The following is a 24,890-nucleotide window of genomic DNA, read 5'->3' as shown; positions in this document are numbered from 1 at the left end:
GAAAATTAAGTCCAGAGAGGCTGGCTAACTTCATTTGCCAAAGATCTACAGCGACTAAGAAAAGCATGAAACACAACTCTACACCAGTCCCCTCTACAATCATTAGCTCCCCCCAGGGCCTGGAAGAGAAAGCTCTAGGGCCTCCTTCAGCTCAAAGTCTCCCACAAGCCACCTACCTACCATAAGTCCTTTGCATGGTCTGTTTCAGGGCTTCTAACACCAGCTACCACCTAAGATTCTGATTCAATTGGTTAGGGGCTGGGTCAAAGCATGGGCCTTCCGTAAGACCACCCTAGATGATTCTCCTGTGCAGCCAGGATTTAGAACCAGTGGCAGCCTATATCTATCTGGATGCACCTTCAATAAATCTCCATGTCCCTCTCACTCTTCATCCAATTACCTTTTCCTTCTTAGTAATCTCCAGAGTTCCATCTTAGAGAACTTGAGGGTGACTGGGAAAAGGGATGTATGACCACTATCATAAATAATGCACTTTACAGTTTGTAAAGCATGGACAAAGATCAGAGCTGCTGATCTGTTCTGACTTGACAGGGTAAAGGTTGAGAGCCACTCCAGCTCCCAAAGCCTACACAAAGCAAGCTAAATAGAAAGGAATCCATCCCTTTATCCAAGGCCAAGACTGTCCCCACAGACTGGGGCAGCTGCAACTGGGGCCTCGCATGAAGGTGGAGAAGTAGGTTAGAGTCCTGGGTTGTGATTCATCAGAGAAGGATAAATGACTGCTTACTGAAAGCCTAGAAGGGCAGTAAATAAAAGAAGACTCTAAGGAAACCCTGTGAAAGAAAAATGCAGATGAGGAAGTATAGTAGATGAGGAAGTATAGCAGATGAGGAAGTATAGTGGTTCCAACTTTGAAAACCACCACACTGCCCCTTCCGTTTGAGTACCTTTAAGTCCCACATTGTTGTTGTTATGTGCCGTCAAGTCGGACCCAACTCATAGCGACCCCTCCTTGGGTTTCCAAGGTGGTATCCCTACAGAAGTAGATTGTCCAACCTTCGCTCCAAGGAGTGACTGGTGGGTTTGAACCGCCAGCCTTCTAGTTAGCAGTCAAGTGCCTCAAGCACTACGCTACCGGAGCTCCTGAAGTCCCACATAGTACCCTAATAACTTCTTGTGGCCCTTGCCAGCCAAGATCCAGGCCCAGGACAGGTGAAGGACACCTCACAAAATCTTCCTCAATGCCTATGCCTCCATCCACATGGAGATAGGAGAATGGCTACCATGATATCCCCATGCCAAGGCCAAAAGGACATCTTGGCAGGCTTCTATAGGCATTCAGAGAGCCATCACTGCTCTGCCTTCTCAGGCCCCTCTACTGCTGTTCTGTCATCATCTCCCCATCCCCAGTTGCTGTGTATGACTGTTAACAGGTGGTGGCAGGAAGGAAGTGGCAGCAGCTCAAGCTGAAGTCCCTGTTTATCCCTGGCTGTGTACTGCCTGCTCAGGTCCTCCAGAACCAGGCACCATGGCAACCAGGATGATGTCAGACCCAATGTCTCCATGGAAACCAGTCACAGTATTTGGGTCAACAAGACAAACCAGTCTGAGATCCAAATAGAAGACAGTCTGCAACCCCTGTTTACAGGGTCCCAAACCCTGATACCTCTCTCTTTGTTGGAATCATTAACATTCCAAAAGTACTCCTGTTCTCCCAAGCCAGCATCTGCTGCCTTATTAGGAAGTTCCCTGAGCTGTCTAATCTCCACCCTTCCCTGCTGTGTTTTCAGATCTTTTTCTTCTCACCAATCTCTAAGAAGAAAACCCACCCCTACATGCTTCCCATCCCCTCTGCCTTTTCATCCAGCATCCGCCCCTGGGTAGGATTCCACAAAAACATCTAGTAAGGATTGTCAAGGAACCCTGGGCAGTGGTTAAATACTGGGCAGCTAACTGAAAAGGTCAGCGGTTTGCACACACCACCTGCGCTACGGGGGATATATGCAGGAGAAAGATGTGACAGCCTGCTTCTGTAAAGATCTACAACCTTGGAAACCTTATAAAGCAGTTCTACTTTGTTCTACAGGATCGCTATTAGTCAGAATCAACTCCTCAGCAGTGGGTTTGTTTTCTTGATTTGAAAGGATTGTCAGACTTCTGCTATTTCTAAAAGACAGCTAAAGAGGGAGCTCTCCCACTCTGTACAAAGCTAGGAAATCTCGCCTCTGGCTAATTTCAGCCCCTCTAACAAGTGTTCCCCCAAACTCCATAAAACAAAGGACCCAGGGGCACAAGAATTTGCTGGGGGGACTCAGCAAGTTCTGGAAATGTCCGCCTATGGCCCTCCTTCCTCCAGCCCAGAAATAACAAGCAGAACTGTGGAGCCCGCGTTAAGCCCATTCCCTCAAGAGTTCTACTCTCTTTCTCGTATCCTCCCTCTCGCAGGGGATTTGCGGTCCCCTTCCCGGCTAGGGCATTACCTGACCCAGCTTCTGTCTTCAGCTGAACTTGTTGCTGCCTCCCCGTTTCCAGATCAAGAAAGGAGGGGAGTCATGTGACCAGTGGCTGACCAATGGCAAGTCATCCTCCCCCAGGGGCGGAAACTTTTGGCCAATAAGCGCTGGGGTTAAGAGCCAGTGGAGGGGAAGGGTAACCTGCACAGCCTAGAAACCTGCAGCTTACCTACTGATGGGGACACTGGGGTCCCTGCAAACTGAATTTTGAGCGCCCTCTCCTTGTCCCAGTTTCTGAAGTTTCTACAGGGAAGACCCCAAACAGAGGAAAGCAAAGGGTGGTGTTGCCTGAGACAACAAGCATACGAGGCCTCAGAATAGACAGAGACAGCTGCAGGCCGGGGGAGGGGAAAGGGGCGGGTGGCAAATTGTGGACTTGAAAATAGCCCTCTTGCCACTCTCCCCACCTCGATCTAGTGCAAATTGTTTAAGGATGCCACTGCTATTAAAAATACAAATGGGGGGGAGATGGAAAGCCTCCAAAAAGAAAACATTCGCCCAAGGGCAGCCCCTCCCCCACACCCCCATCCTGGGAGCTACACTTGACACTAACATCTGAGGAAGGGGGTAGGTAAAGGCAGAAGAGCTTTCCCACCCTGGTCTGCCAAAACTCCTTCCTGGCTCCAGGCCTGGTCCAGAAATATGCTCAGAAACAAAACTGTTTCTCACAGAAGGGACAGAGGTGTGGGGGGGGGGGACACAGGCATTCTTACATTCAGGGGCTTGTACTAGGATCAGTTCAGGGTACTGCATCCTTCCGCCATCCTCACTTTCACAGAACCCCTCCTAAATTATGCTTCTCAGCAGTGATAGGGGCTTATTTGGATCTTTTCCCACATCAACTGTAAGGACTCCTTGTCTGGATTTTCAAGTCATTTTATTAATCCAACGGTACAAAACACTCTCCCACCACGTCTCTGCCGACCCACTTTCTTCCAAGTAGTGGAGGGAGAGGGAGTGAGCGAGCAAAGAAACCCCCCCAGAACCTCCCCCACTTTACAAAAAGGGGAAAGGAGAGACAACACAAAGATAGCAACAGATAAAGGGCCAAACAGAAACACAAACACAAACACAAAATTGAGCGGTGGGGAGTTGCCATCTATGTTGTTTCAGTGTGGGGAAGACTGGAAGAGAAATCCAGAGGCCTGCTCTCCCAGCCACAAAGGCTGCTGGCTCCTCAAGGGCAGATAAATGAGTTCTGCAGTGCTCCTCTCCTCATGCTAGGGAACCAAGAGAAGGGGGAGAGGGGACCACAGATGGGCCTTCGCTGCCAAACCTTGTGCTTGGGGACCACTAATTTCTCTCCACAGGGCCACACCCCTGCCCTCCCCCACCCTAGTGAGGAATGTTTACAAGATCTTTAAGGAAGTGCAGGTGTGTGTGTGGGGGGGGGTTGGTCAGCCCCTGGGCCCCTGTCTGGCAGACAGTGCTTAAAAAAGAAAAAAAAAAAAAATAAAGCCCAGTCCAGGACTTTGGCTGAGAGGAATGGCTAGATGACTAGGCCCAAGAAGATTATCAAAGAACGGCAGAGGATGAGAGCGAGAAGATCCAGGCTCTCCTACCTTTTAGTACCATGGCAATGAGGCTCCCGCCGCATCCCCCACCCATAATGGTATAACAGGGCCTGACTTGGATCCTATCATCAGGAGAGGAAATGAGGTATAAAGGCCCCTTTTCAAGCTTTCCTTCAGTCAAGCCAGACAGGCAGGGCCATAAGGGCGCCAAAAGTTGAAGAAAGGCGCTTTAGATAATGTGCAACAGATGGACAAAATGGGGAGGGCGGTACAACCTGAGTCCAGACTTCCAGAAGAGTCCAAACTTCAACTATCCTGGTCAGACCACACATCCCACTTTTTGGCAAAAACACGGTCATTAGGAGAAAAGCATAAGAGAAGCTGAGAAAGGACCAGTGACTTTGGTATGAGGGATTTAAGTTCTGACAGCATCTCTTATCTACTCTCTTGAAGCCCCAATTCACCAAGAAACGGTCATAGCAAAGAATTCTCCAGCTTCTTTGAGCTATTTGGTTCTGAGAGGAGTTGAGTAGGTCTCAGAGGAGGCAAAGAGAAAGGAAGAGGGAAAAATCCCCATTTATACCCTAAAGCCATCTCACAGAGCCCATTAAAAGGCTGCTACAGAGATGGGAAGAGCCCCCAACAACTCTGGCCAGAAACCTCTATGCCGAAAAGTAAGGGTGGCACTGTGGAGCTAGACAGGAGTGTTAGGCACAGGTGTTAGAGGATATCCATCATCTGCAGAGGGGACCCTGCCCTCCAGATTTCCCTCCAGCCCTTTTTCTCTTGCAGCCACAGCCCTAGGCCTCCAAACAGCCACACACAAAAAAATGGCTCTGCACAGCAAGGCTTTGGCTTTCAGGACCTCTGTAGATCTCAACAGGCAAGTTCCCAGAAAAGTGAGCAATCCAGGCCCTCTTCTGCCTGCCCATCTCAGTTCCTTTTCTGCCCCCAATAGCCACTGTGTTTCAGCCCCTGTGGGAACAGGAAGCCACAGGAAACAAGGACCAAGAGCCAGACACAAAAACAATCACCCCGAAAGGGCAGAGAAGGACATGTGCACTTCCCTGGGCCACCTTATCAGTGTCACCCATCGTTGGCAGCCACCAGCTGCCCCATGCCCTCACGGATGTAGACGGACTGAATCTCCTTGGTCTTGAGGCAGAGATCGCAGGCCCAGACGGCAGAGGCCTCAGTGGTCAGCAGCCCATAGGCACTCTCAGTCATGCCTGTGCACTCGCGATGGAACCACTTCTGGCAGGAGGCCTCACACAGAATGGCATCCTGGTCGTCATTCACCTCACTCCGACAGGCGCCACATGGATACACCAAGCCTGGGGGAGGCTGGGGCCCCGAGCCCCCACCTGCCTTGCCAGGGGGTGCCAGGCTGTTAGCATCTGGAGTGCCCCCACCCCGCCCACTGCTGTTTGGGGGAAAACTGGGTTGATTTCCATTAACAGCAGCAGCTGGGGAACCTGAATGGGGCTCCTGGGGAAAAGCAGTGGGAGCAGGTGGATTCAAAGGCTTTCCCCCATCCTCACCACCAGGGCCAGGAAAGCCAGGGTCTGGGCCAGGGAAAGGACTTGTGTTAGGAGGCAGGCTGGGGAGCCCCTGACCAGGTCTCTGGAGAGGAGACGGACCAAAAGGTGCTCCTGGCTGGGCAAAGCGCTGGGGGAGAGAAGAAGGACCCAGGTCCCCTCTGGGAGGTTGTCCCATGGTGGGTGAAATCATAGGGCCAAATCCTCCCACTGGGCCTGTCATCATCTGCCCACTAGGAGGGCTAAAGTTTTGACCCAGAGGTTGACTGAAGGGTTGGCTTGGAAAGTTCATATTGCCTGGAGGTGGATAGCCAGGGCCCTGGGGGTGCATGTTGAAAGTGGGGCCCATAGGGTTGGGAGGGAAAGGAGGGGGCTGTCGACGAAGAGGCTGGGGACCCCCTCCACCTCCAGTGCCATAGCCTGGGGGTACCTGGCCAGCCATGCTCCCCTGTACACGGAAACCTCCAAAAGGAACAGGACTGCCAAGGAAAGGAGGGGCTGCAGCCCCCACCTTAGGAGCTCCAAAGTCATCCTCAAAAGGGTTAGATGCAACGAGATGATCCACCATAGGAGTCGGGGGTGGCGCAAACTCCGTCAGATGTGAGTATGCAGGGCCCTGGTGAGGAACAGATGAAGGAAAAACGGTCATGGAGGGAGGTACAGAGCTAACTCAGGAGAGCACCAAAAACACACGTTTTGGAGGCCATTACTGGCCAGCTCAGATCTTAAACCAAGATGGACCTTAGAATGCAACAAAAGAAAGGAGGGTAGAGAACAAAACTGGCATAGTGCAGTAATTGTGGTTAGAATCCCTGCTCTGACTTTGAACACCTTCAAGACCCTAGAGCTAGTACTTAACTTTTAAGCCTCAGATTTCTTGTTAGTAAAATAGGGTTGTATACAGGGACTTTATGAGTTGGAGCTGACTCAACAGCGCCTAACAACAACAAAATAGGGAGAATGCCTATCTCCTAAAACTATTAAAGCACTTAGCACAATCTATGGTGCTTAGAAAAATCTCAAGTGGTAGCTGTCATCATCTTAAGGAAACCAAGACAGGAAAAAAGAAGGGATGAGAGGCTATGCCATAATCCTGCCTGATGAGGTCTTTGGTCAAATCATCTCTCGGGGGACACTTTTCTCCAGAACTTGGCTATGAAGTTGAGGAAAAGGGCCAGAAACAGCAAGAGGCATGTATCTTGCATCAGGTACCTTCTCTCTGTACCTGATGCAAAATACAAATGAGATACTGGAGTGACAGGATAGAAAAGGCCATGTTGTTGTTATTTGCCGTCGAGTCGGCCCCGACTCATAGCGACCCCTCCTTGGGTTTCCAAGGCAGTATCACTACGGAAGTAGGATTGCCCAACCTTCCTTCCGAGGAGTGGCTGGTGGGTTTGAACCGCCAGCCTTCTGGTTAGCAGTTAAGTGCCTTAGGCACTATGCTACCAGGGCTGCTAAGAATTACCCCCACCACCAACCACCATTCACCTGAGTATTTGACTTCCTTCGCTTCTTTTCTGGGCTCTTCATTTGCAGACCTGGAAAAGGAGCAAACAGCAGACGGCAGGCAAGTTTTCCTGAGGTTTCTCCAACCTCCTTTCTCCCAGCCATCCCAATGAACTCCTCTAACTTTTAAGTGTACACTTTTTAATTTAGCAAATACTGACAAGGGGCGTGATACGTTAAATGAATTGTGAGCATGGCCATACTCTAACCTACCAAGAGACGGAGAGCCGGATAACCGTCTCTTGATACCACCAAATTGAAAGAGACTCCTAAATTCCATGCACCTCCTAACTCCAAGGCCCTCAATCTGTGACACCTACCCTCAAACCTTACGGGTTTTCACCCACCAACTCTCTTTACCTGAACCTTTTTTCAGGCCCCTCAGCCAAAGACCCCCTCGTTCTCTCCACCACCCTGCCAACTGCCCCCTCCAGAGTTCCCAAGTCTTCGGCCCTTCCAGGCCCCGTCCCTATCAGCACTCTCACCGGCCTTGCCCTGCTTCCTCCCGGTGCTGGGCGGCGCAGGGGGCGGTGCGGGGCCGCCACCTCCCTCCAGCTTGTCCGGTGGGGGCGGCGCCGAGGCGGCCATGGAGTGGGGGACCGGGGTTAGCGACGGCGGGGGATGGAGGAACCCTCGGGCTGCATCATCGCTCCCCCAGAAGGGAAGTCGGGGCAGCACAGGCCCCCGAGCTGCAGCAACCCGAAACTGCGATGAGGGAGACGCACGGGGCCAAAGCACGAAATGCGCGCTCGCTCCAGACTCACCGCCCGCCCGTAGCAGCAGCAACAGGAACCGGAACTCAGCTGGGGTACCACCACTGAGCCCGGCGAGGAGGGGGAGTGAGGCATGGGAAGGACTCTACACCTGAAAGCTCCGAGAGTGGGGAGAGCCGTACTGGACGAACCTAAGGAGAGGGCCGTTTCACCCCAGAGGAGTGGCCCGTACCACCTCACTTTGGGCAGTGGCATCCGTCAACCCTCGCTGCCGGACTGTACCATTCAGGGCAGAGGGGCCGCCGCAGAGAGGGTGCACGCGCGAGCCGAGGCGCGCGCCCGGGACGCCCAGAGATCTTGGGGGTCCGGCCACCTGGAGCGGACAGGGCCGAGGGCCTCAAATCCCGGCCGCCTGAGGGCGGCCGACACCTGCTTCCCTCGCAGACGAGGACATCCTCACGGGGACAGTTGGTCCCGCACGCCCCACCGTGCCGTGCCCGCCAGGCGCACAAACTCTGTAAATCCCCCAGATTCCCGCGGGAGGCGCGCTGATGATCGAGCTGGCACGAGCACCGCCAGTTGGGTGAGATGCGCCGCGCCCGGAGGAGGCCCCAACCTTCCCACTTCCCTCCCTCCGCTGTGGGGTTGCAGCGAACAAAAGCCTTCGAAGAGGGACTGAAGACGCCTAAGTAGAAGAAATATGGACTTTAATGAGGATTATTTCCCTTTGGTATAAGGTGAGATCAAAACATCCAAACAAAAAAAGGAGACGAAAAGTCAGTCAACTCTCCCTTATCCTCAAGGCCTAATGAAAGCAGGGCAGGCTTTGTGACCACATCAGGCCTACAGCAGGGTCGGGCATGTAGAAGGTTCACAAAAAATAACTGCAGGTTTTCACGTTTCTCTTCTTGAAACTGGAACACTTAATTCAGCCAAACATCTGCCATCCAGCCTGGGCAATAAAAGGCCTAAGTTTCTCTAGTCCTAGCTCTTAATCAACTTTTCTCAGGTCTCCTGTAAAAAAGATAATGCTGCTGTCTCAGTTGCCTCACGGGCTAGGGTAAGGAAAATGCCCATAGTTGTAAAAGAGGTGATTATATAAATGTAATCGATTATAATCATTTTGTGTTCAAGAATAAGCCATGTAAAACAAAATTAGGAAAGTAAATCTAGGCCCTAAAATATATGCATATAAAAAAAAAAATGAAAGCAGCTCCAAATCTAGAGATGGTTTTTGGGGATTGTCTACTGCTTTAGAGTCATCATGCCCTGTTCCCTCCTCCAGAATCCGCCTGGGAGAGTTACCTGTACAGAAGACCCAAATTCAGTCTCCCTCAGGCCCAGGCCCCCCCCCCCCAGATGGAGGCAGAGCAGAGGCTACAGGAAGAAGGGCTAAACTTTGGCTTGGCTGTAGAGCATAACATGCATGCAACATGGGAGGGAGTAGGGCTTATGAAATGTATATACAGACCCCTTCTATGAGGGGCCCCGGCCAGGAGGCACTGAGCAAGGGAGGGGTCCATCACCCCCCTGGCCGGGAGGGGGGCTCTGGGACAGTCTCTATAAGGGTCGCACATCCTCTAAGAGAGGACACAGCTGCCCCTCCTGCCTCTATTCTCCCAACCCAAACTGGAGGGGGTACCGAGCAAGAAGAGGACAGAATCCCAGAACCCAAGAGGTGTCAGGACCCTGTCCTCGACCTCAGGGGCCCAAGAGAACTCTTTGCATAAAATATCTTCAGACCTAGGAGATGGTCAAAGGCACAAAGTTTAAACACTTGGGGGTGATGGGGGAGTACCTTGAGCCCAGGAGTAGACCAAAGGTATGACTCATTCCCCCTTCCCTGGAAGGGTGATAGCTCTACTGGGCTTATCACCACAGGGCATTTTTTCTATTACAAGGAGGCACTGTCCAGGCCTCAATCACCCACCTTCTTGGGGAGAAGGGGGTATCAGATTGGCACAGGCAAGACCCAAGGGAGGGGGCCACTCTGTACATTAATACTTTGGTGAGATTTGGGGAGAAACAGGATTCTACCCCAGCCTCCTGACTCAAACCCTCTCAGCTGGATGCAGAGCCCAGTGTTAATATACTGCCAGCTCCGCCAGCTCCTAACAAGGCCAGGCCCACAGAATGAGAGGTCCTAAGAGTCAGAAGTGGGGTGGAAGGGCTGGAGGGCATGTTCAAGGTGACAGCATTGGGATGGATCACAGTTTCCGCTCCACAGGCTGCTGTAGACACAGTTCGCTGCCCGCAGAGATGATGGGCAAGTGATTGTCCATGTGGTAGCTGATGAGATGACTGACACTCTCAAAGCGGTGATCCTTTGTCCGAACCTGGGGAAGGAAGGAGGGGGAAGGTCAGTTCAGGTGAACAGTCAAATTAGACCTTGGCTCCCAAAGTTGAGGAAGCTGGAATATTCCAGAGGGTTGGGGAAGGAGAAAAAGATGGCAGGGGGTGGGGACTGTCAGTCCTGATCACTGAGGCTTCTCTAGAAAGAGAAGCTGGAGATGGCTGTGAGAATGGGCAGGGCAGTTAACTGGGAAAAGGTAGAGGTGACATCAGCTCAAGAGCCATGGCACTGAGAGATACCTACTCCTTCCCTGCCCTAGAAGCAGCTCGCATGTATTGGAGGGCAGATACACAGTGCAAAAAAAGATGTGGAAAAGCAGCTGAGATTGCTGTAACAAAGAGACCAAAGTTATGAAGGGCAGGGGCCCAATGGAGACAGGAGAAGGAAGGGCATTGGTCTGAGCCGTGAGTCTAAGGGAGCTGGGGGGACCCTACTGCTCTTGCAAGAGTAGACTTGAGGTCTAGCCTCTTAACCCTCTGACATTTAGTGTCACAAGTCTCCAGGATGGTTTTCTCATCTGTCAAAATAAGGGCTCAAGTGAGATGAGCACTAAAGCCCTTTCTAGCTCTGATGGACTTAACATTCAGGGATTTGAGGACTGGCCAGGGCTGGAAGGAGCAAGGCTCAGGTTCAGGCATGTACGAAGGAACACTAAGCTGCTGGAAAGGGATACCAAGCTCTTTGAAAAACAGAAGAGGCCCATGTAGCGATGTCCAGCAGGAAAATCTAGGAAGCAATGACTGAAGGAACAGAATGGCACTGGAGGGTACCGTGCTTTCCTTTCTGCACCCCCACGCCCACCATACTCACCACACCCTCAGGGTCCACCAGAAGCAGATGCTTGGGCTGACCACTCTGCAAGCCGGTGAGCACATACTGGCCGGGCGTGGTTGTACTCTCCCGTACCAGGAAGTCCCCGTTGAGCTGCAGCAGCGCCTCAGCCTCCCGCCGGCTCAACTTCCCATGGAACCAGGGCTCCCCTCGGAGCTGCTCAGCCATGGACACTAACTGGGAAGGTGGAGGCACCCGAAGGGCATCTTCAAAGGGCTCTGAGGGTGTAGAGAAAGGGCTAGGAGAGGCAGCTGGCATAACACACACCTAGGACCCAGACATTAAGGAAGAGGAGGCCAGGAAGGAAAAGAGAAGATAGATGGGCAGAAGAGGAGAAACCAAGAGGGAAGATGGGAATCCCTAGCAGGACAAGGAGCACTTACTCATGTCAAAGAGGTCCCGGGGCGCACTGCCGTTGATGGCAGGATTGGGAGGCCCGCCCCCTCCCCCTGCTTGCCGGGCCTTGTCTAGGTTCTGGACGTTGACATAGGAGGGATCATCAAAGAGCTCTCTACCTGCCAAGGAAAGGGAGGCTTTACAGTGATTCAAGCCTTGCCACTTGCATCTCTGGCTCTGTCCATATCAACTCCCTCTATACCTGGGCAGGATGGTGGAGGTGGCATCTGTTTTCGAACTTCTGGGTCTCCTCCCACAGGCTGCCCCACCGGCTGCAGTGACAAAAAATACAGTGACACCAGAAGCTCTAACCAGACACTCCCATTTGTGGGCCCAGCCCACTTCCATCCAAACAACTTACCAGCGTAGCCCCCAAGTGGCTAGGGGTCTGGGCACTGGCCGGAGCGGGTCGAGCAGCCCCTGGGGTAGCTCCTTCGCGAAGCCTCATGTCTACCACCCCCCCAAGAGGCGGTTCCTTTCCCGGAAAGTCATTATAGTACTGATGGTCAGGTGGCTCTTCCTCCTCCTCATCCCAAGCTGAGCCATCAAAGCCAGCCATCCTGAGAGGAACAGGATGTAGTGAGGAGGGTAGGTGTAAATGAATGGTGGGGCAGGAGGACAGAAGGAGAGGGAACTAAACAGTGGCCATGTACTGGGCACTTATTACAGGTAGGCCTGAGGCTGGGTGTTTTAAATACATAATCATTTAATCCTCCTGATAACCATGTAAGGTAGGTATTACCTCCTTCTCCAGTTTTATAAATGAGGAAAATGAGTCACAGAAGTAAAAAGAGTTACCCAAGGTCATAAAAAAGGTGGTGAAGCTGAGAATAAAATTCAGGTTTGACTTTAAAGCTCATGACCTATCATTGTCTCCCAAAGCAGGGAAGGGATCCACTAAGTTGGGGGGAGGGGAGAAATCACAGAAATCTTTTAACTTCCTTGAAATACTCAATACCTAAACAAAATGCAATGCAATGCAATGCTGTCAAGTCAGATATGACTCACAGGGACCCCGCCTTGAGTTTCTGAGGCAGTATGGAAGGAGCTCTGGTAGCATAGTGGCTAAAGCACTTGACTGCTAACCAGAAGGCTGGCGGTTCAAACCCACCAGCCACTCCTCGGAAGGAAGGTTGGGCAATCCTACTTCCGTAGTGATACTGCCTTGGAAACCCAAAGAGAGGTCGCTATGAGTCGGGGCCGACTCGACGGCACATAACAACAACAACAATTGCTATGGAAATAGATCGCCCAACCTTCCAAGGAGTGGCTGGTGGATTTGAACCACCAGCCTTCTGGTTAGCAGACAAATGCCTTAGGCACTATGCCACCAGAGCTCCTACTCAATACCTACTGCCCCCATTGGTCATCCTTCAGGGTCCAAACTGGGAAGGGTAGAGGTCTCAGGAAAAAGATAGCCTCCTTCCCCTAAATTGTTCCAGGGGCAGAAAAGTGCAGAATGCAGGAAAGAGGGATGGGTCAGAAATGAAGAGATTGGGACTAGAAGAACCCATCTAGCCAGGATCAGAGATCAGGCTGGAGCTCTGGGAATACAGCTCCATCAGGGGCAAACAAGAGGAAGAGCTGGCCCTGCAGCAGGCAGGGCCTCAAAAGGCTTTCCTGATGGGCTACAGGAAACTTAAGAATAGCAGGAAGTGGAAGCAGGAGCACACAGGTTATTTCCTTCCCTGAGTCTCTCTGAGCTCGAGTGTGGGAAGAACAGACTTACTTTCCCAATTAGGCTCTGGGGCCCAAGAGCTGCCCCACCCACACCTTACCCACTCACCTGTCATGGGGAGTGACTAGCTTGGGTGGGTTCCTGAGGTACTGTTTGAAGCGCAACTCAAAGGCCTGGCCAATGGTGCTGATGACGTCCTGGGCAAGCCCTTCAGGACACTCCAAGATGTGGCAGGCTGGGGGTACAGCAGAGGCTGTCAGTGAGCTCTGACGTAGGGGCTGCCAGAGGCATGGACATGGGCGCTCATCTTCCCCAGCAGAAGCCCCTGCTTCTCTTTAGTTCGAGCAGGGAAAGAAGACCCTGTCCTGCTCACCTGCCTCATGGACAGCCGGCCCCACCCACTGCTCCCCACCACTCCTCACCTCTCTGATTCACGGGGTCTTTGGCAACATAGGCAACATATTCAGCTGTGTCCTGGGGTGGACAGTCAGAAGAGGCCAGTTAGCTAAATTTTACACCCCTACCTCACTCCTGACCCCTAAAGCCCAGTCCTGTTCCGATATCCCCTCAGTACTATCATCTCCCATTTCTCTAACCAGTATCTTCCCAGTCCCTAGCCTTTACTCTTCTCCCACCGTCTGTGTTCTATTCCCAACTCACCGGGTCCCCGCCGGATGCAAACGAGATGGATTGCATGTGGTGGTTGGCGATGATCTGAGGGTTACGGTGGGGGATGGAGAAGGAAGGGAATGACAGGTCAGGTAGCCTCAGGGTCCAGCTGGGTGCCTCTAACCCTGGTCCACCCTCTTGGCTTCTTACCCCACATGTCCTCATAATTTCCTTTCCCTACTATCCTGCTGCCCGCTCTTCTGTATCTTTGCCCTCATAACCAGATCCCCCCTTAACCCCCCCATTAGTGTTTCTGGTCCCCTTGCCTTAGACCACCAACCTGTTTGCAGTCAGCTGCCATGAGGTTGAGGCTGCTGGTGGAGACTGTGAGAGTGATTGGCATGCCAGCAAATTTCAGGTTACTCCTCCCCAGGATGGAGCTGAGCGGGCGACTACAAGGCTAGGGAAGGGCCCAGAGGGTTCAGAAACAGGGTTCCCAACAACAGGAAACACACTTCTGCCTTTTGGCCTTCTCCCCACATGCCCACCTGCCTTCCTCCTGCCCCTCCACATCTCCCAGCAGCATCCCTAAGCCCATCAGCCCCAGGTACCTTTCTCCTCCTTGTTGCCCCCTTAGCACCCGGCACAGCCTCACACACCAGACTGATGGCCTCCCTGGGGAAAGAGGGATATTCAGACCCAGAGCCTGCCTCCACTCAGATGGGGCTGTCACAGGACTGGGGGAGGGGAAGGCCAGACTCCTGGGGCGCTAGCTCCAGGCTCTTTGTCGTGGTGGATTGAATTAAGGGCCTTTAATATTTGATGACACTGAGAGACCGCTTCCTGGCTGATTGGGTTAGGGCCTCAATGGGTATAGCCCCACCCCCTTCCGGCCACTAAATGTTCTGTTCCCTTCCCAAAGGCAGGAGCAACTTTCAGTCTACCCCCATTTTCCACTCAAACTCCACCTGCCAGCTGCCTCTGCCACCTCCCCTACAACTCCCAAGGCTGGATAGGTAAGGAGGATCTGGGCCACAGTTCCCCTTCTCATTCAGACTTAGACTTGTTCTCTTCTCTCATTCCCATTTACCATCCAAAAATAAGCTACCACTAGCACCACAATCATGTGATCAACTCCTCTCTTCCACTTTCCCAGAACACCCACAATCCAGCCCCCTCCCCACTGACCTGGTGACTTGAGTTCTGGTGTTAAAGTCCAGGGCACGCATGGACTGCAGGACCTCCACACAGCCCATGTACTGAGAAGAAGGATGGGGGATAACAAGTCAGCCACCTCCCACTCAACCCTTTTCACAAAGGGCCCTACAACTTCTCCCTTCCTTCTCAGTGGCCCCTGAGGGAAGTAAAGATGTGCAAGTTCTGCCTACTGACCATGGCTACTACATCCCACAAGGTGCAAGACAACAGGGAATGACAATGAAAGAAAGCGAAGCTAGGAGGATCTCAGCATCTGGGAAGAGAATTTGGAGGGGAGTGACAGGCACTAGGTGGGGTGGAGACAATCTAGTGACATCTCCAGAAATGGGGAGGAGACTGGAAGAGAGAATCAAATAGTCACTCATTCCAACACTTCCTAAGGGCCTACCATGTGCTGGGCATTGTGCTAAGCATGGCAGGGTGGGGGTGGGAGTAGAGGAGCCAGAAGGAAGGGAGCCCAGGCAGAGCTGGAAGGGAAGGGGTTACGGAATTGGAAGAAAGGTTTAATAAAGGAAATGGGACTTAAGAACAGAGCTCTTAAGGAAGGGGTTGTTAAGGAAGAGCAGGAAAAAAAGAGATTCCAGCAAAGCTGGAGAGAAGAGAGAAACTGGAAGGAGATCTGGGAAGGAGTGGAAGGGAAGATGTTCACTCACCCGAACCAAGTAGGAAACCCCAGGTCCCATGACTTTGTCGTTGGGATGCAGCCAGCCCCGCGTGGGCTTATTGACAAAGCTCCCGTGGCGGGTCCACTCCTCGCCCCCCAGCTGGCCCCCTTCCACCCGAGTCCTGCGCCCGCCGCCTCCACTCAGCTTGTTCATGTCCTGGAGGAGGTGCAGGGGGCCTGAGTCCAGCATGGCTGCCCCTGCGATCCCCTCCCCATCCTCGGCTGTCCTTCCTGGCTCCCCCCTTGGCCCCAGGCGCCCCCCAGCTGGGTTGGCCAGCTTCAGGTTGCTCATCCGGGGGAAGAAGGAGCATAAGGTAGTGGGACTGTCGTCCCCAGGCAGAGGTGGCAGGATGGGCCCCAGGGATGAGGCTGATGGGGAAGGCAGCTCCTCCGGGGGGGTGGACCCTGAGGCCCCCTCCTCCAACGATGATAGAGACTCATTCCGAAGTGGGTTGTACTTGGGCTTGGGGGGAAGGAGATCCATGGCTGGAGTGAGAGGGGTGCTACTGCCCAGCCCGGCCCCCCTGCCAGTCAGGGCAAGGGGGCCAGGCAGGGGGCATCCCCAGGTCCTTAGCCTGGTCGGACCTCTATAGCCCAGGGGTCCCAGGAGTCCTGGGGAGGGAGAGAGACAGGTGGCTTCAGCTCCCTAGCTCAGCCCCGGACAGTTTTAGGACCCATCCCCGCCCAGCGTGGAGCCTCTTCTCTGTCGAGAGGAGAACAGGCTGGACCCAAAGCTGCCTAGCTCCGCCTCAGGGGCGGGGAGCTGAGGGGAGAGACCAATCCCAAGGACAGTGCTGACTCACAGGCTCTGAGGGGCTGAGCCACACCACCGCCCCAACCTAGAAGCCTTGCTAGGGTAGGGATAGCCACGTCTCTCTTCCCCCCACCTCCAAACAAACAACCTGTAATCTGGGGAGGAGTAAACTGGGGGTTGAAAGGACGGATGGAGGAAAGGGAAGGAAAGGAGGAAGTTAAGAGGAGGTCTGGATCAATCCAAACCGGACATGGGCAGGCCAGAGGGAGCAGGAAGCCAGGGAAGGGAGAGGTGGGGGCCTAATGAGGGAGGAAACAGAGGCAGCTGGAGGTGGAAAAGGGAGGAGATCGCTAAACTCAGCACTTTCCTGTTCTGGTTGAACACTCAAATTTCCCCCTCCTCTAGCCCAGGCTGCCTCCCCCTCACTACCACACAGTGGGGCAGTGACCCCAGGGAGCCTGAGCCATTAGCAACCTCTGCCACAACAGCTGTGGACTGGAGGTAGAGATATGCGGAAGGGAAAGAAGTGGTGATCCCACTGGATGCAGAGAGGGGCCTAGAGGAAAGGCACAGCTGAAGTAAGGAGGATAAAGTCCAACCTGGGTGGTGCATCAGGAAGCCACCGTGTGAGAGCTAGAACAAGAGGACAGGCTGGCTGAGGCTTCTTCCCTATGCATGGCACCTACCATACCAAAGAGCAATGGCCCACAGCCAGGTACTGTTCTGTTCCCCTTTCCATAGGTATAGTTAGCAAAGCAAGCCGTCAAGGCTGAGAGCTGGAGGGCCTAGGCATTAATCTAAAGTCAACTTTCTAAATCTTGCATTGGTGACTGGGGAGTGCCCAGGTGCCACCACAGAGCACAGTGCTCTCACACTAGGGAAGGAGTCTGGCTGGGGGAGGTGGGAGAGTGGGAGAGGTCTCTAAGAGAAGTGGGGGACACAGGCCACCAAGGGATCAAGAGGCCAGAAGACAGATCTACAATAAGTACAGGAAAAAGTGGTACCAGAAGATGGGCTGAGGCTGAACAGAGGGAACAATCCCAAACCCACTGCTTCTACCAATGGTGTCCTGTCACAATTGTGCTTGAAGGAGCCACAGAGGAAGTTAGAAAGTAGACAAAAGAAGATATACATACCCCCAGGCTCACCTCAGAATTCCTTATCCCTCAATTTTCTTTAGAGAATAAAAAGAAGCCAGTAATCATATGATTATAGTGATAATACTAGCACTTAAGACATGTTATATACTGTGCTAAATGCTTTCACTTCCCTTTAGTCCTCATTCCAGGAAAACTTAATCACTCCATCTACCACTCCAGAAAAGGAATTCTATCACTCCATTTCCTCAGGCCTCAGCTCTCAGGCACAGAATAAGGAAAGGATTCTGCCACAGCCGCACACCAGCAACACACATACACACACACCAAGATATCCTAATCTCTAGAGATGGCCGTTCTATGGGAGTCTGCAGTATCCAGAGGCAGGGAGTGACCAACAGGTATGGACAATTGGAAGGGAAAAAAGAGGAAGTTTAACTCTTCAAATTTGCATAGGGAGAAAGGAAACTACCTACTGGGAGTCCCAGTGATTGGGGGTGTGGGAGAAGCTGTGCAGCAGGGAGGAGACGCAGGGAGGAGGCAGAGGAGCAGGAAGTAGCAGGAAATGGCGAAAGCCTCAGGAATGTTTCCAGTAGGGAAATGCTGGAAAAGCCAGGAGGAATGCCCAGACAAGAACTCCAGTTAGGGGGAGGGGAAGAGCCAGAGAAGTGGTGGGAACAGAGGAGTCCCATTAAAAAAAAAAGGGCACTACTTCCTACATCTACTCCAAGCCACCACTCTGTCTGGTGTTGGAAAACTTTGGCTCCTACCATACTCACAAAGGAGCTCTGGTAGCATAGTGCCTAAGGCACCTGCCTGCTAACCAGAAGGCTGGCGGTTCAAACCCACCAGCCACTCCTCGGAAGGAAGTGTGGGCAATCCTACTTCTGTAGTGATACTGCCTCGGAAACCCAAGGAGGGGTCGCTATGAGTCGGGGTCGCTATGAGTCGGGGCTGACTCGATGCCACACACTAACGAATTCATGGCAAGGCTGGCAGTTCAAACCCACCAGCCACTCCTCAGAAGGAAGGTTGGGCAATCCTACTTCTGTAGTGACACTGCCTCGAAAACCCAAGGAGGGGTCGCTATGAGTCAGGGCTGACTCGACGGCAAACAACAACAACAACAACCCAACTCCTGAGACATTGGTATGATTTGCAGCTGTTTATAGGGTGAGGTGGGTCCTGGGAAGTGGGCTGGGAATGGGGGGAGGGCTGGGACTCACGCTATATGCAAGTCTCTTTACCACTCTCATGACAAAACCCCAACTCCAGCCCACTCCAAGCAAGTCCACTATAGGAAGGGGAGGTAAAGGAAAGAAAGAGGTGCTTCTAGTCTCTCACTCCTCAGGGCAGAGATGCTAACTTTGATTTCCCACTCCGGGGAGCATAAAAGCTCAGGAAAACTGAGCCCAAGGACCTGAAGAAAGGACGAGAGAGTGTAAGCAGGTGAGACTCCTGAGATTGAAGACAAAGCTTCTGAGATGTGATGACCCAAGTCCCACACACATAAGAACCCAGAAGGGGCGTGGAGCACAAGAGGGTACTCGACACTCAGACAAGGATTAAGGAAAAGGCGGGGCTTCCAGAGGGGAGGCGCTCCTACAACAGGCGTGGCTTCAACGAATTCAAATAGTTCTTTGAGGTGCAAGGTTTATCCCTTTAGGGAGATAGGTTTTTGACAGACAGGAGTTAACAGAGAATCGCCGCGAGGAAGCGGAACTTCGGCGACTTGGAAGGACTAACAAAGGGTTTCTCGTAATAGTATTTGGAAGCATGTCTGCGGGTGGGACTCCCAGGAAAGCTGGGAGACTGGGTGGGGTCACGGACAGTAAATAAAAAACAATTCGGGGTTCGGAAAGCACCCTACAGCTGGGAGGGGTTCGGGGAGCCCCCTGAGACTGGGAGGTGGGACTTCCGGGGAGGGGGTCTCGGGAGGCGGGACTTATCAATGAAGACCGGAAGTGGGGTCCCGGGAGAGGGGTTCCGGGGTGGAGGTATGGGTCACCTAAGGAGAAAAATGTCAAGACTCACCAGGGCTGCATGGAGTCTCCGCACCGCACCGCGGGCCTATTTGGTTCCAGATTACGCCACTGCCTTCTTAGGTCGCCGCTCCAACTTTCTCCCCGGACCCGGCCTCCCTGGAGAAACTTTATTGCACTCACTTCCGGCCTCACTAACCCCTGACCCTCTACCTCACTGTCCCTCCTCCAGCCTTCCCATTTTCTCGAATCAGCCAATGGCAGTGCGAGAACCCGCATAGGAGCAGTGATAGCCAATAAGAGGCCTATTTTTGACCCAAGCTCTTACTTCAGAAACGTATGACTTACCCTCCAATAAGGACCCTAAGCGAAGTAAATCTAAGCCAATCGGAGGCTTTTAGGTGGAGCTGTCCCGCCTTGAGCTAAAGAGACCAATAAGAAGTGCAGGCGGCGTGTTTGAAAGCGAGGCCAAAGAAGGTGGGAGCTCGTGCTGCTGGGAGTTGTTTGGAGGTTGACGGTGTTGGTCTGGAGTCCCTCAGGCAGAGCGATCATGTCGCACAAACAAATTTACTATTCGGACAAATACGACGACGACGAGTTCGAGTACCGGTTAGTGCCGGCGCGGGGGATGTAAAGAGGTTGTGAGCTTTGACAAGCGAGGGCACGAGGAGTTAGTAATGAGAACTGAGACGACAAAATCGACGCATGCGCGAAAGATTAACGGGATAGGTTTGAGCTAGGTGAGACGTAAAGGGCATGCGCGAAGGGAGGACCGCGCTTGTGAAAGAGACAATAAATTGGTAGAGAATTTGGGATAAACCCTGTTGAGCGCAGGTGGGCGTGATTAGGGTGCTGATCGCCTTCACCCTTGCGAGTTTGTGAATCATTCTCGCAACTATTGGGTTAGCTGAACTTGCTTTCTTGCTACTACTATCACAAGAATAGGTAAAGCCTACTGGGAGAAGGTGGCAAAGGCAGAGCTGGAATTTTCCTTACGTCTGCACCGCGAACAGAGGCCTGAGTATCGCGGGCGCGGCTGTCTGGTTTATTTTAGAAAGAGGGTTGGAACTGGTCAGGAACATTGAGAAAACACTTAAGATGGACCTGTTGTTGTTACGTGCTGTCGAGTTGGACCCGACTCATAGCGATCCCTCCTTGGGTTTCCGAGGCAGTATCACTATGGAAGTAGATTGCCTCATCTTCCTTCCAAGGAGTGGCTGGTGGGTTTGAACCGCCAGCCTTCTGGTTAGCAGTCAAGTGCCTTGGGCACTATGCTACCAAATCTCCCAAGATGGGCATAATAGATGGCTTCAGATATTTGCAGGGTATCTATCAATGAGTCAATTATGTAGTACTTATTGGTTAGAAAGGAGCTTTACTGGCGTAGTGGGTAAAGCACTTGATTAGTAACCAGATGGTGGACGGTTCAAACCTACCAGCTGCTCCGCGGGAGGAAAATGAGGTATTCTACTTCCGTAAAGATTTACAGCCTTGGAAACTCTTCTACTCTATCCTAAAAGGATCGCTATGAGTCGGAATCGACTGGATGGCAATGAGTTTGGTTTTGGTTTTTAGTATCTTCCACAGATTTTAAGTTGGTTGAAAGCATAAACCATGTCTTATCCTTGCACTTTGGCCAAACACCTGAAACCTAGAAACCAAAAGCAAAACCACTGCCATCAAGTCGATTCCAACTAATAGCTACCCTTTCAGGACAGAGTAGAAGTGCTCCATTAGGTTTCCAAGGTTGCAAATCTTTATGGAAACCGACCACCTCATCTTTCTTCCGCGGAGCAGCTGGTGGGTAAGATCCAGGGATCTTTTTGGTTAGCAGCCAAAATACCTTAACGACTACAGCACCAGAGCTCTTTACAGGAAGATATTAACAGACTCCAGAAAGGTAATAATTGTTATCATGGAGATGTTACAGGGTGTGGTGGGAGCACATAAGACCTTCCAAGGAAGCAGGGAAATCTTCCTAAAGGAAAATGTCTGAGGTGAGACTCAAAGAAGGAAGTAGAAAGAAGAAAACACCTCTGGCTGAAATGGCTTAGAAAATATTGGATAGATATCTACCAAAGATGGTAAAAATGGAACCTCTGAACTGTATGCAAAGGAAACACACACATACACACACAAAAAAAAACACACACACAGCTTATTACTTGAGAAAGGACGGTCTAGAAGCCTGGGAACGTGGCTTTACCACTCACATTTAGTGTTCTGTAGTCGTTGGCTGGTGTCCCTTCATCTTTCTGAGCCTGTTCTACATCTGTAAAATGGGAATGATCCTATCTTAGGGGAGTTTTTAGGAGAGTAAAATGAGGCCAGCTGTGGTTTGGCAGCTGAATTTTAGACCCTAGCATAGTGCCTAAGGCACTTGACTGCTCACCAGAAAGCTGGTGGTTCAAACCCACTAGCCACTCCTTGGAAGGAAAGTTGGACGATCCTACTTCCGTAGTGATACTGCCTCGGAAACCCAAGGAAGGGTTGCTATGAGTCGGGGCCGACTCGATGGCAGACAACAACAACAACTACTACTACTACTAAAAAAGGAGTCCCTGAGTGGTACAAACAATTAAGTGCTCAATTACTAGCCAAAAGGCTGACAGTTTGAGCCTACCATAATTCTAGATTGGAAATTGAGGGAAGGCAAGGGATTCTACAACTGTTGCCATTCTTCAAACCTTTGCTAATTATGATACAGTACTTAAGCCCTCAACAAGGAGGATTGACACAGTGGCAGCACCCATGGGCTCAAGTGTAGCAAGAATTGTGGAGCTGGCTCAGGACAGGTTGGTGTTTCATTCTGCTGTGCATAGGGTCGCTTTGAGTTGCTGACGACTCGATGGCATTTAACAACAACAACAACTTAAGCCAACTTTCTAGATTGCTAGATCTTGCCTCTGCAATTGGAAAACAGAAAATGGAAACTTGCTTTTCCTGCGGGTCTACACACAGGCTAGTGGAAGGCATTGGATACTTTAGAGAACTCATTGTGTTGATAGATAAAAGGACACATTTTTATGCCAGATCTAGGCCCTACATGGGCTCAATTAACTTTTTTTTCCTCAGCTGTTTTCCTCTATATCTAAACTAAACTAACTAAAACTATATGCTTATAACAGCTTTGCAGGATTAGGGAGAATTCAGTAGTTTCACCCCCTGAAAGATGTAACAGTTAGTTTGGCAGTGGTGTTTTGGTTTAAGAGGGGTTGGTTGGTTGGTTGGTTAATTATGCATTGAAGTTGAACTTTATGCCAGGCACTTGTTAGAATGTAGCTATTTTCAGACCTTCAGACTAGAATTATCTCTGGAGAAAACCAATGTTACTACCCCAGAGGCAGCATTTAGTACATTTCTATTGAGCTTCAGAGTTAGGAAAATAGGATTTGGGATAGATTTTGGAGAATTAAGACATTTCTGTTTCATCCTTTTAATGGCCCTTCCACAAAGCAATCCACATAGGCCTTTCCACAAAATCACTTCCTGTTCAAAAATCACCTAAATTATTAACAATATGTACACTAGTGGTTCTCATTATGAGTAATCACCTAGATTATATTGTGAGCTCCATGACAATATTAACAGTGCTTAGAACTTAGGTAATCATTCATTAATTTAATTAATTCATTAATTAATCCTTAATTTTGTCCTTTTTAGTGTATTTTTGTGAGGATGTACATCATTTTGTCTGTATTTATAGCTGCCTATACTCCACGATAAGATTGTGTAAGCTCTAACATCAGAAACTTTTCCTTCCTCCCTTGATTTTGTTCACTGTTTTATCTAACAGACTCCACCCATTATTGACCAGGGCTTAGAACTGCTTCCGTCCAGTTCAGCCCCCTAATGAGAATCTGCCCTTCCACTCCAGATATACTGAATCGTGATCTACATTTTAACAAGATCCCCAGGTGATTCTTAACAGATCTCCAGGTGAATTACCTGGGGATGTTGTTAAAATGTAGATCATGATTCAGTATATATGGGGTGGGAAGGCAAATCTCAACAAAGGGTTGAACCAGAATGAACCAGTTTGAAGCCCTGGTACTAACAAATTTTTCACCTCCCCTTGTTTCTGTTACAGGCATGTCATGTTGCCCAAGGATATAGCCAAGCTGGTCCCTAAGACCCATTTGATGTCTGAATCTGAATGGAGGAATCTTGGTGTTCAGCAGAGTCAGGGATGGGTCCATTATATGATCCATGAACCAGGTCAGTGGTTTGCCTGAAAGCAACCATATGGGACTGCTACACTGAAAGAATTAAGGAATAAGATTGCATAACCCCGAGGGGAGGGAAGGAGGGCAAGAGAGGAATAATTCACTGGCTTTTTCCCACCGCCATCTGGACAAATCAGAGTGACCAAAAGTAAAGATCTAAGGAGTTCAGAGCCAGCCTGTCACTAAAAACCCTCCTTCAGTCTTTAATTCTGCCAGAGGGTACTCTTTTTAAGTCCTGATATATCCTGGTAGAGGTTATAGCTCCTGCTTCATTTCTCCATCAGAAAGCCAATTCTTGGTTGTGTTCCAAATAAGCCAAGGAAAGTATATTTCTTTGTAAGATACCAGACACCCAGCTGCCAGGCAAAACTAATAAAGGACACCCCAGGGCTATACAAACATAGCAAAAGAACTGATATTAACAATTCTGTACTTGGCAGACAGGCCAGACTTACTTCTTGGTCTGCTTCTAAGGCCATATGCTTAAATTTTAATTTAGTTACAAAGATCTGAGTGGGTGATAGCTGGGAGGTTGGAGTGGGATGGGATAAACCACAGCCTGTGTGTTTTTGGTACATAGAATGGTGTAAGCTGGTCTCTCAGATTTCACTCACTGTTTCAGAACCTCACATCTTGCTGTTCCGGCGGCCGCTACCCAAGAAGCCAAAGAAATGAAGCTAGCAAGCCACTTTTCAGCCTCAAGCTGTTCACAGCTGTCTTTACTTGCTAACATCTTTCTAATAATAATGTTGCCTTCTTGTTTCTCACTTTGATATTTAAGGGATATTCAATACACTGTTTGAATGTGCTGGTGACTGCTTTGCTTCTTGAGCAGAGCTATCATCGCCCAGCCCGATGAGTGCTCTGTGGGCTGCCGTCTCAGCTGCTTGTGATCCTGGAAGCCGTGGTGAGCTCTGCATCCCGCAGAACACACCTGGCAGATGGAGAAAGTATCTGAGAATAAGACCATGGGGCTCAGTTACAGGGATTGTGTAAACTTGCTGTTTTGTTTTTTCCTGCCAGGTATTATATGTTTGGTGATTGTGGATTTATGTTTCAATGTATTGGAAACTTTCCATTTTATTCAAGAAATCTGTTCCATGTTAAAACCCTTGATTAAAGAGGAATTTTTTATAATCCAGTTTTCCAGTTGTAAGATTTTTTGCCCACACTCAGGATGATCATCATATTCAATTATTCTAATTATCTGCCCTTCAGTTAGATAATGAAACTTAGCTCTTTGCTGTTAATGAGGTTTATATCAACAATCAGGTAACTGGTTTTTAATCTACTTTAAGCAGACTTGCTGTCAAATATCTACTGAAATATATTTC

General features: G+C 50.8%; 3 protein-coding genes across 3 annotated transcripts; 1 reads left to right on the top strand and 2 right to left on the bottom strand.

Annotated features, from left to right (window-relative positions):
* Positions 1 to 5,074: 5,074 nt before the first annotated feature.
* Positions 5,075 to 7,623, bottom strand: PYGO2 (pygopus family PHD finger 2). The gene is made up of 3 exons (XM_007948525.1): positions 7,521 to 7,623; positions 7,018 to 7,067; positions 5,075 to 6,142 (listed from the first exon to the last, which is right to left on the bottom strand). Exons 1-3 carry the CDS (start codon positions 7,621 to 7,623, stop codon positions 5,075 to 5,077), a joined length of 1,221 nt encoding a protein of 406 aa, XP_007946716.1.
* Positions 7,624 to 9,955: 2,332 nt separating this feature from the next.
* Positions 9,956 to 15,981, bottom strand: SHC1 (SHC adaptor protein 1). Its single transcript, XM_007948524.1, has 12 exons — positions 15,487 to 15,981; positions 14,804 to 14,874; positions 14,227 to 14,290; positions 13,956 to 14,075; positions 13,667 to 13,720; positions 13,429 to 13,480; positions 13,115 to 13,241; positions 11,690 to 11,888; positions 11,531 to 11,600; positions 11,316 to 11,447; positions 10,912 to 11,150; positions 9,956 to 10,084 (listed from the first exon to the last, which is right to left on the bottom strand). The coding sequence occupies exons 1-12, from the start codon at positions 15,979 to 15,981 to the stop codon at positions 9,956 to 9,958; spliced, it is 1,752 nt and encodes a 583-aa protein (XP_007946715.1).
* Positions 15,982 to 19,880: 3,899 nt separating this feature from the next.
* On the top strand, positions 19,881 to 24,231 carry CKS1B (CDC28 protein kinase regulatory subunit 1B). The gene is made up of 3 exons (XM_007948521.2): positions 19,881 to 19,939; positions 23,421 to 23,548; positions 24,179 to 24,231. The coding sequence occupies exons 1-3, from the start codon at positions 19,881 to 19,883 to the stop codon at positions 24,229 to 24,231; spliced, it is 240 nt and encodes a 79-aa protein (XP_007946712.1).
* Positions 24,232 to 24,890: the final 659 nt, after the last annotated feature.

Source organism: Orycteropus afer, unplaced genomic scaffold (assembly GCF_000298275.1).
Source record: "Orycteropus afer afer isolate SDZICR_OR568_19922 unplaced genomic scaffold, OryAfe1.0 scaffold00217, whole genome shotgun sequence".
Classification (NCBI taxonomy): Eukaryota; Metazoa; Chordata; class Mammalia; order Tubulidentata; family Orycteropodidae; genus Orycteropus; species Orycteropus afer.
The sequence above is the reverse complement of the archived record's forward strand: the minus strand, read 5'-3'. Positions and strand labels throughout refer to the sequence as shown.